The sequence below is a fragment of the Aquila chrysaetos genome, chromosome 2 (genome assembly GCF_900496995.4).
Source record: "Aquila chrysaetos chrysaetos chromosome 2, bAquChr1.4, whole genome shotgun sequence".
Lineage (NCBI taxonomy): Eukaryota > Metazoa > Chordata > Aves > Accipitriformes > Accipitridae > Aquila > Aquila chrysaetos.
The window spans coordinates 73,131,557-73,142,931 of record NC_044005.1 but is presented as its reverse complement, the minus strand read 5'-3'; the positions used below and the strand labels follow the sequence as shown (position 1 = coordinate 73,142,931).

The 11,375-nt window shown below is 45.3% G+C and overlaps 1 protein-coding gene across 3 annotated transcripts; it reads left to right on the top strand.

Moving 5' to 3' along the window:
- The first annotated feature begins 345 nt into the window (after nucleotides 1-345).
- TPBG (trophoblast glycoprotein) lies at nucleotides 346-6,313 on the top strand. 3 transcript variants are annotated; one of them, XM_030005844.2, is made up of 2 exons: nucleotides 346-601; nucleotides 1,901-6,313. In XM_030005844.2, exon 2 carries the CDS (start codon nucleotides 2,087-2,089, stop codon nucleotides 3,215-3,217), a length of 1,131 nt encoding a protein of 376 aa, XP_029861704.1. In that variant the 5' UTR covers nucleotides 346-601; nucleotides 1,901-2,086; the 3' UTR covers nucleotides 3,218-6,313. The 3 variants fall into 3 exon arrangements, with proteins under 3 accessions (XP_029861704.1, XP_029861697.1, XP_029861687.1); XM_030005837.2 differs by lacking the exon at nucleotides 346-601 and adding an exon at nucleotides 919-992; XM_030005827.2 differs by lacking the exon at nucleotides 346-601 and adding an exon at nucleotides 1,397-1,508.
- The last annotated feature ends 5,062 nt before the right edge of the window (nucleotides 6,314-11,375 follow it).

Genomic DNA, 11,375 nt, shown 5'->3' with positions numbered 1-11,375 from the left:
CCTGCCTGACACCCCGACCCCAGACTTTTCTGCACCATAATACCACTGTTAGGCCAGAGAGGGGAGAACAATCCTACAGAAATCAATGTTTCAGCTCATTATTCTGGGGCCAGTTTTCTCCAGACTTCATACTGGATTCATCTGTTCATTTCCCTCATGGCTTTTGACAGCTGTAAAATTTCTGCTGACTTTACCAAAAAAAAAAAAAAAGGAACCTAGTCGATCAGGAAAGCAGAAGGAGCGTAACTCTGACATACGGGAAGAAGGAAATCTTCTGTAAGCAGTCATCGGAAGGGTAAGGAAAGCCCAAAGGAGTCACAGACCCAAAGTGCTCGGATTCACGTTGCTGGAACTGTGGTTATTTGAATATACTGGTACGCCTTCTGCATTAATTGGATGTTATTTAACTATCTCAATCACATCATAGGGACCAGTGGCCCAATACAGTCCCCATGATAGCTCCCACCATTCGCCTCTTCCTCAAATACCCGCTCCGTGGAGTAACCCAGGCAAGTTACTCATCTACAAAACAGCATTTGTACCGCCCGGATTGTTTGGCCATGCCCGGGCTATTCTGGGACAGCCATAGTGGCTGAGGCTGGTAAGTATTTTATGTACAGATAGATATTTAGGCTTTTTCCTCATCATAATTAAGTTTAAATCTCAGCCTTAAGCTGTCAATTTGCTCCTTTTTTTTTTTTTAAACGATTATTATTATTTATTTTAGGACCTCTGAAGATCCCGGCGGTTTGGGTTTGTTTTTTTTTTTTCCTTTACTTTTGGAGCTTGTTCGGTGTATTTCGTTGCTGGCGTTGCCCCCCCCCCCCCCCCGAAACGGTTTCCCGGGACAGACGGGTCGGGGCAGCGGCCGGGAATTCCCAATCCCGCCGGCCCGAGCGCGCCGATCGGGGAAACCGCGGACAACGGCACCCGGCAGCCAGGCTCCGGCCCGACCCCCCCGGGCCCCGGCCGCCGCGCCGGGGCGAGCACAGGTACGGGGCTGCCAGGGCGGGGGGGGGCACGGGGCTCTGGCAGCGCTCGCTGCCGCCGCCGGCGGCTCTCCCTTCGCGGGGCGGCCGGGAATCGCTCCGTGCCCAGCGACCCTCGCCTCGCCGCGCCGCCCGCCCCCTCCGCCGCGCTGAGGGGAGCGGCTCCGCTCGGCGGCAAGGTGAGCCTCCGGTAGCACCACCTGGGCCGGGGGCGGGCGGGCGGACCCTCCCGGCGGGTTCCCGGGCGCTGCCGCCCGGCGGCGACGGCGGAGCGGAGGCGCGGGAGCCGGCGGACGGGAGCCGGGCGGGGCGCGGGCGGTGGCGGGGCCGCCCCTCGGGGCAGGCGCGGCCGGCGGCTCCCCCCGGCCGGGGCGGCGGTTGGTTTCTCCTGTCAGCGGAGGCAGGGCCAGGCGCGGCGAGGGTGGGCGCGGAGGTGGCCACGGGGCCGGGGGTAGGCGGCGGAGGCGGATCGCTCCGGCGGAGTTTGCTCCGGACGCGGGGCGGGAGCGGCGGCTGGAGGTGAGGGACGGGGACCGGGACCGGGACCGGGACGGGACTCGGCTCCGCGGAGGGTCTTGCGGGCGGGAGTTTGCACCGGTCGCGGAGCTGAGGGGAGAGCCCCGGGGCGGCGGGCGGGGAGCTGCGGGACTCGGGGCGGGGGGCGGCGGGCTAGACCCTTCCCTCCTCTCCGTGCTCCGCCAGCGGAGCCGCCGGCCGGGTGGGAAGGCGGCGGCGGCGTGAGCTGGAAGCGGGGGGGAAAACTTGTTCTTCCCTCGGGGCCGCGGCCGCCCGGTCCATCCACGTGTGGGGGGCGAGGCGCCGCGCCGCGCCGCGCCGGGGGAAGGCGGGTGGGCGCGGGCGAGCGGAGCCGAGCCGCGCCGCTGCCCTCTCCCTTTCCTCCCCTGCCGCAGGTCTCGCTGCGGGAAGCGGAGCGGAGCCAGCCCCGGAGGGGAAGCGCCTGCCCCCGGAGAAGGGGCCGCCCGGAGCGGGCAGCGCCCCGGCGGGAGCCGCCGCCCCCCGCCTCGCCTCGCCTCGCCTCGCCGCCCGAGAGCCGAAGGCGCCCGGAGGGGGGAAAGTTGTACGCGGGGCCGGGCGCGATGCCGGGTCGCGGCGCGCTGTGCCTGGGGCTGCTGCTGCCCGTCCTGCTGGGCTGCGGCTCGGTGCAGCAGCCCGGCAGCTGCCCGGCCCCCTGCGAGTGCTCGGAGCCGGCCAAGACGGTGAAGTGCGTGAACAGGAACCTGACGGCGGTGCCGCCCGACCTGCCGCCCTACGTGCGCAACCTCTTCATCACCGGCAACCGGCTGGCCCGCCTGCCGGCCGGCGCCTTCCCCGCCCAGCGCCTGCCCGACCTCAGCGCCCTCAACCTCAGCGGCAACCACCTGCGGGCCGTGGAGGCCGGCGCCCTGGCGGCCCTGCCCGCCCTGCGGCAGCTGGACCTCAGCGGCAACCCCCTGGTCTCCCTCAGCCCGCAGGCCTTCGGGGAGGGCGGCAGCCCGCTGGAGGAGCTGGCCCTGCGCGGGGCCCTGCGCGACCACGGCGTCCTCCTCAGCCTGGGCGCCATGCTGCAGTCCGGGGCCCTGCGCAACCTCAGCCGCCTGGAGCTGGCCGACAACGGGCTGCTGCCGCTGCCCGCCGGCGCCTTCGCGGCCCTGCTGGCCCTGCGGCAGCTGGACCTGGGCGACAGCTCGCTGGTGGGCCTGCGGAACGCCTCCTTGCAGGCGCCGGGCCGGCTGCAGGGCCTCAACCTCAGCGACGACTCCCTGGGCGTGCTGAGGAACGGCACCCCGGCCCAGCTGCGCGGAGGCCCGCCCGCCCTCCGGCGCGTCGGCCTGGGCCGCAACGCCTGGCTCTGCGACTGCGCCGTCGAGGACCTGGTGGCCTGGCTCAAGGAGGGCGACCGGGCGGAGGGCAAAGAAGCCCTGACCTGCGCCTACCCCGACAAGGTGCTGGGCAAGGCCCTGCTGAAGATCAACGGCTCGGACCTGAACTGCTCCGTGCCTGTAGACCTGCCTTCCCAGCTGCAGACCTCGTACGTCTTCCTGGGGATAGTCTTGGCCCTCATCGGGGCCATTTTCCTCCTGGTTTTGTACTTGAACCGAAAAGGAATCAAAAAGTGGATGCACAACATCCGGGATGCCTGTAGGGATCACATGGAGGGCTACCACTACCGGTACGAGATCAACGCAGACCCCAGGTTAACAAACCTCAGCTCCAACTCGGACGTCTGACGAAGCGCCGCCGACGCGGGGCCGCGCGCGGTAGCTGTGCATGAAAAGTAGACTTAACGCTTTACCCTCACGCTTGCTCCCCTCTCCCCGGAGAAATCTCAGACGTGCTTGTAACTCGAGGGGGATGCGCCTCCCTGTGATATCAAGTCCATTTTTGTTTTGAGACGCTGGGCAGCTGCGCGTGGCGGCGGGCTGTATGTATGTAGGAAACAAGCTGCTGCTTCTTTTCCTCCATACCTGTCTGTACTCGTGGGAATTTTTTTTCAAGATCTCGAAAGAAAAAAAGGATCCTCTCTGATGCTCCAAAGACACCAGAGTTCATAAAAAAATTACCGATGCAGACACCATTCAACAAAAGCTGCCTCAACTTTTTGGGAAAAAAAAAAAAAAAATGTTCTGTTCGTCTGTGCCAGTTTTGATCTTGTATATCCGAATTGTGATGACAACGATTCCATTTCATAGACTACCTTGAGATTTAAAAAAACAAAGAAACTCCTTTTAACAACTCCCCTGTTACAAAGAAGGAAATCGAACAGTGAGCATGCACAAATACTTTATAGTTTTACATGTTAGGAAACTTACGACCTCAGTAAGTCTCTTACTATTTTGTAAAGTTATTTTTGATTGCAGTTTACGTGAAAAGAGAGGGTTTTTATACAAGCTGCATCTAAACTCCAGCTGAACTGTTAAATTCAATAAACAGTCTTACAAGAACTGTTGTGTTGAAGTTTGCTGTTTGATGAGAGATGTATGGACATCTAAGATTTTGGATAGCTTTACAGTCTCTGAAGTAATAGCCCTGCAGTAGTAATCTGAATAAAATTTTACACAGATGTGTAGGTTAGAGACATAGATGTTTGACGATGTGGTGCAATATGCTAGGAGAACTACACTGATCAACGACGAGAGCAGTTTCACTTGGCACAAAACCCCCAGTCTGCTCTCTCAAGACAACTGCAAAACGTCGAGACAGATGCTAGGGTCCACCTTGCTGGGAAGGTACAAACTGACAGAATTTTCATAAGGTCTTCTCTACGAAATTAAAAAGAAAATAATTCAAATTAAATTGTGGAGTTTGTAAGCTAAAGAAAATTTTACCTGAATGGAATTGTTTATTATAACAAAAACATACTTTCATGTCCTGAACTAAATTAAATGCAGCTCAGTCGTGTAGTCGGCGAGCTTCAGGCTTGTAAATCAATGCAGCACTTATTAAATTGCTTACTGTTTCATTTTAAGCTCTCTGTACTCGTGAAGTTCTGTAGTGATCTACATCGAGTAACTTGATGGAACTTTATCTTATAAGCTTATAACAGGTGCATTTCAATATTGTGTGTTACTCATGCTTATTACTTGCTCGGGAATGCATTTTCTTGTAAATAGATAAGGCATGCAAAGAAAAACTTCAAAAATGCATCATGTAATATGCAACTCTGAATACATATGAAAAGGTTAGCAAGAACCTTCCAAAGACCACCAATAATTAATGCACTTTTCCTAATCCATTTATAGATTCTTAATGAAAAAAATACACCAGCTGTAGAAGCGTGATGTGAATTGGTATCTATCAGTATATCTGTGGAGCTTTTTCCATGGTTCCTGTTACTTGAAGCTCTTGAGCATCTCTAAAATTTTATGAATTACTGGCTAATTCCCTTTGCTTTTGAAAGTGACAGTTTTCTCATAGATATACACCTTTGGTAAGAGCTCATAAATATAAAATAGTCCTTAAAGTATCAGAAGAAATATAATCTATTTTGGGCATCAGTATTATTCAAATGCTTATTTCTCTCCTTGCAACTTCAGACAAAGCAAGTAGCACAAGTTGGTTCAGACTAATTTTCTATTGCTTTAAATTGGCTTTATTTAATAGCAGTGATTTTTTTTTTTAATGTGGTTTTGTAACTTTGCCCTCAAAAGTAAAAAAAGAATTAATATTACGTACAATTAATGGTTTGATAAATCAGTGTATTTTACAATTAAAGTAAGTTAAGTCACAGCCTGTTTCTCCTGCTGTAATTTAAATGTATGAGCAATATCTGATTAACAGCATATCAATTAAGTTTGTGGATTCTTAAAAAGCAGACTGCTGGTCTGAATGTTAGCTGCACATATTTTAAGAACAGTGTAAAAACCCCGGTGTGAATAACTATTACTGTGCAACTATGCAAACTGTTCATACTTGGTATACATAAGATAGTTCATGTAAGAAGCAAGAATTTACAACAGCTATGCAGTGTGCTTTGTCGTATTGGTCATTTCAGAGATTACCAATTTACACTTATTTGTACAGTGCCAAGAGGAATAGAGTGTCACCCTTGCTTAAGATGCTCCTGTAATATAATAGATAAAACATGTACAAACCAAGCCATTTCTTGGGCAATTTCTTGGGTTTTGGTAACAGATACTTTAAAGTAACTACAGTAAAAGCAATTATCCGTGATGTGTTAATGTAACAGCCACGCATTTATAGAGCTGCTGTGTAAGGATAGGCAATGACTTTTTTCGCAGTCTTTCAACAATGGACTGAGTATTTGTATAGTGAGCAAGTGTAACTGTTGTACTACACCTATTATTCTAAAGATTATTATTATTATTATTTTTGTATCATAGAAAGTCAATGTAATAGAATTTTATTAGAGACCTGGCGACGCCTACTTTAAAATAATTTTTGCCATTTGCTTATGTGTGTATTTATTAGGATGTAACAGTTAGCATGTGTCAGTATTGTGTTGGATAATGTTCTCCTACAGTGTTTGACCAACAGTGAATGCTTTGGTGTTTTGTACGATGCATTATTTGATCTTAAATCCCCTTCCATAAACAGTGCTTGAAATTTGTTTTCCTTTCCTTTTACAAAATAGTTAACAGTGGTACTCAGAAGACATTGAAAAAGTAGCTCCCAAAGTGCTTCAGAACTTGGTTAAAAACTATACATGTAAAATAGCATTAGTTTAAGGGTTCTTCTGAAGCACATTTTATAATCTTACTCTGCTTTGACACCTGAAATTCCAATTGATTACTATTTCCAGAGCAGCTTAATTAGCAAGGCTGTTTTATTCATTCATTCTTCAATAAAACACCTGCAGTACTAAACGCCTCTAAAATGTGTTTTGTATACATAAACCACCAAAGTTCTGCATGACATGGTCGCCATTGATGTTTCGTAGAAAACATCTAAGCTAAAGTAGTGGGCAAATCTTCAGGGAAGGCTGCGCAGCTAAGAAGCGGCAAGGATGGTTTGTCCGAACTTCAACTGCTTTCTTAAAACTAGTTTTAGTTGTAATAACCTTAACATTTTCTTAGAAGAATAGCACAAGGAATTGACATAGTTTTAATATATTTTCCTAAAGTACTTTGGATAAGCACTGTTGCCAGGTAAGAAACAGAAAATTCCCCAAATCTTTCTTTATCCAAGGTAGCTTTATATTAGATCATCCGACATATTTTTTTCTCTCGGCAAACCATAATATTACCAATAATTTTGACCTCCAAAAAGTGATTTGAAGTTTTGCACAACTGCTTTAAATCTTTTCATTCAGGGCAATTTACCTTTTAAGCACTGGTGACAATCCCCAGTGACATGCCAGCTAGCGAAGCAGTCTGTTCAGACCTGTATGCGGTTGTTGACTGAGATGTCACTGAAGACAGGCATGGCAAAATATTCAAAATAGGACTGCGCTAGGATCCCAACTCTCATTATTCTACCAGCATTTTCCCTGTGGTATACTCTGCTCTTTATGCATCTGCATAATTTCTTCTTCGCCTCATTTTCTCAAGAAATCCATTAAAAGGAGTATCATGAATCTGTACAGGTAGAGAAATCAGTCCAACTGCACCTGTATTTTGAGGTTTAGCGTCTTCATTTCCCTTTAAGCCTTAACATGAAAAAGAGCCTTTGTCAAAGTAGACAGAATGAAAATTTGATACACACTTTTTCTTTCTCTTTAGCAGCTGAATGTTCAAGAAGAACCATTCATTCTCAGCATATGATGAAGGAAAATAGCATTTGGTAAGAAAAACATTTTGGTTTCAAGCTTCCAAATGACATTTATATTCTGTGAGAGAAGGTGGAAGGGAGAAGCTTATAAAGGAAACGGAGATATCGCTTTGTAACGGGTCAGCACTGGAAATCACGATGCTAGCAATAGGAACAATTGCTGATTGATTCTGTCTCTTATGTTCTGGTCATGTTTTATGGATACAGCTCTAATTTCTTCCTGTTGCTATAAATGGAAACATTCTGCTAGCAAGCAGAGTCACGTCCTATAATATTTGTAATGCAGGTGTTTCCACTGAAATTTTTGTGGGATATAATAGAAGATTGAATTTAATTCAGCGCCTGCTGATTTAATAATGACTAGATCAGGCCCATAACTTAATGCTCCATTTTTGCGAACATGCTGCATACTAGTTGCAAGGACCTTGGCTTGGAATCAGTCAATGAAAGTCCACCAAGGAAGAGAGAAAGCAGTCCGTTGGGGAGTGTAACATTTATTAGATATTTCACACATGCTTAAAAAAGAGACATAAACCATGTGGGAGCAGAGGATCCTTTGCTGATACAGAAGTACGTGTACTCTGCTAGCTTCCCGAGTCAATACAGCAGTAGCAGAAAAGTGGTGCTTTGTACCAATACAGTAAACCTAACAGCACTCCTCTCCCATCTTGAAAAAAAAAGCACCAAGCTTTAAGAATACAGGTTTGCAGTGTAAGTATGTCCTTAAAAAGGGCTTTTGCTTTCTCAACAGTGTTACAATTTCTGTGTTGACACATCCTTGGAAAACCTTGCTATGCCAGAAGTCATCTGTCGCATAAGCAAAGCTTGAAATCAGGCCTTGCATTCCCAATGTTAGCCTAAATAGAAAAAGGGAACTATTAAGAAAATTAAAATGGTACTTTAGACAGTGCATTCGTGTTGCAGTTAATAATTTAATACTTGCAATTATTTATATTTTTCAAAGTATTCACTAGATAGCTTTTCCTTTCTGATGATAGACTAACAGAATAACAGATTTGTGTTTTCCAGTAATTATGCATGAAAGCATCGGAATAAATTAGCAATGTTGTTTGAGTACATACAGTGATGAAAATGTTAGAAATCTTGTGTTCTAGAATGTTTCACTATTCTAGAAATTTTAGATGTGCAAGAAACTGCTGTAACTTTTTCAGACTGAAGTTTTGTTTCTTAATTAAAAATTATTCTTGAAGAAAAACACAATAAAATATTTACCAGATTGCTTATAAATGTTTTATGTTCACCCTGTTGATTTTATTACTGTAAATCCTTACAGATATTGAGGTCTTTGCTAAAGGTGTAGTTGTGTTCTTTTTAGCTCAAAATGATGATTGTGCTGTGAAAAAGCAACTTCCGTCTAGGTAACCTGATTAATTTCTTTAGAAGGAAATTTTGTCAGTGAATATAAGGGATTGTGTTTTAATAGTTCTCATTATTTTGGACATAATTTGATAGCTTTTTGGTTTTTAATATAGGCAGTATTGATTTTCAAGTTAGGTGCCGATTCTCAATTTAACAGTAATGGAGTTTCACATTCTTAATGACTAGATCAAACTGTGTGTTTTAAAGTCTTCAAATACATATTTACCTAGTGAAATATAGAGGCGCTTTTATGGAAATAAAGGAAATAGTTCCTTTCTTACTGTGAAGGAACTATTAAAGAAAAGTCCTGCTGAAACAGAGAATGAAGGGTGAACTCCAGAGAAAAAAGCATACTGATGGCAACTCTTTTATTCTTACATCTTTTTTAATGCAAATATTTAGATTGGAAATTCAAAGGGAAGGATGACATTCATCTTCTCATAGATAGCTAGTGCAGACGTCTGAAATTTTAATAGGATGGAGTGATTTTTTGGGGGCTGTCCCAGGAGCATAGCTGATAACTTGGTTAGTCTTGGGTCTAAGTTGTTTGCTATTACTGTTTTTTTCACATTCTTAGGACACGTAACACAGAAGGATGTTTGGCTTTACATGTGACGGATCAATTTGTCCTAGATTTTATCTTAGGACTGATCTGTCTTAGTATCTGTCCACAGTCTACTTCACATATTCCATTTGTTCTAGTAGAAACTTTATCTGTGGCATAGCCCAGGGTAACTTTACATGAAATCATGGGCATTCATGTAATAAAGAACTCATTTGTCGAATTGACATTATCAAACGTCAAATAGACATTTTAACAGAATGCAGTGTATACTTCATGCTGGCAATGTAAAAGCATCAAGTAACAGTAGTGAAATATTAAAATATGAAAAAATACCATTTTTTGCAAGAATGCTGTAAGCAGTCATGAACTGACATGACTTTGGGGCATTTGAACAATTGAAGCTTGTTTTGAAGAGGAGAAAGAAGCACTTACTACATTCACAGTTTTCTTCTTCAGGTAGGTGTCTTCATTCATTCTCCCTAACAGTTTATGAACAAACAGTAACCGAATCCTGCAGGTAGTTATGGATTTGAATCCAGTTAAGTCAGTGGCTTTACTCCAGCGCTTTTATGTTTCCGTATTTTCAGGGGTGGGTGCTTTTGTTAGCCTGGAGGGGACTGAGAGAGAGCTCTTAAACAACAGAAAACAAGCATTTTTATTTTATATGTACATATATGCATTTTACACACGCATGCGTGTGTGTGTGTATAATGTAAAACTAGGAGACTGAAGAGGAGTAGAGTCCGAGGCACACCAGTCTCTCCAGTACGTTCTCTTGGCTAGCTTAGGGGCCTATTTTTTCCCCCACATTGGAAAGGAGACCTAAGTGCCTAAACGGAGTAGGTATGCCTCTGAGAAGCACATGTCTTAAGACGTGCTTCAGGTTGCTGCACACCTAGTGTGGCCATTAGCAGCAAGGTAACACAAATCGGTGCTGTGTGGCCAAGATTTTCCAAAGCGGCCACAATTTGGGGTTCTGCTTTCAAAGTAGCTTAAAGGGGCTTCTTTTTCAAAAGTTGCTGAACACCTTTTGGAAAATTACACTGTTTTTCTTTCAAGGTGAATTGAACTATATGTGGAAAAAACAATTTTCAGCGTGAAAAGGCACGTGTCTGGTATATACTTGAGAGACAATATAAATACTTGTAAGAGCTTTTGAAATTCCCCAGTCTTTGCTCTCTCTGTCGTTTCTCAGATTCATTGAGATCTCTGTAACACCATCTGTGCAGAGTATCCTTCCTCTTCTCCAGCTCACTTATTTAATCATCCCTAATCCAGATGCCTTTTTTTCCATCACCTTTGTATTGTGACCAAGCATGATTACTTCACAGTGGTAAGCAAAGGTAGAATTCCTATGAAACAAGTCATGCATAAAATCAAATGTTGAATGTTTATCACTAAGCAGATTAATTAATAAGGTTATATCTGTTGTTAGACTTTCATTCAGGTTTTCCCTTTTCCTGTTTTGTCCCTTTCTGTTTAGTTTTCCAGCATACCAGAAAGCTTCTGTGGTAGCCCAGAGGAACTCTCTTGATTCCAATTTCCAGTAATGGCAAAGGAGATCTTATTTGAGATGATAGTCTAGAAAAAATTTTGCAGAAACAGTGCTCGAACTTTTCTGACAGGATAGTAAAATGTCACTGAAAATAGGTCTGCTAACATATTCTTCATTTGTCAGAAACGCTACATATGCAGAAAGAACTGGAATGCTGAATTTGTGATACTGATACATATGCTGCTTAACGAGTCTGGGAGATTTCTATTACAATAGCTTATGGTACGTCTGCTCCGATTGCTCCTCCCTGCAGCCCTGCACACACCCCAGTATGCTTGAAGAGGACTCAGATGAGTTTAGGACATGCATTCAGCAGACTGTGGTAATTTGTTTAGATTATTAATCATATGTGAAGGCCCTTATTTTTGGGCACATAAAGAAATACGTTCTAGTACTTACAATTTTTAACGCAGAAACAAACTAGCAGGCATACGCCTGGTTTCATAACTTATCTGTAAATACAAAAAAAATGCTCTGAATTTGAATTTGCAAGGAACAGATGCCTTTCAGCAAGCTTGAGTGTAAATTCAGCAGGATTTCCAATTTAATCCAGGAAATGATGACACTGAAATTTATTGCAAGCAGAGGAATGACTTGTTCTTCATCGTAGTTATGCGGGCTATGCCTTTTCCATGAAGCAGTACAAGGTGTTTTATCT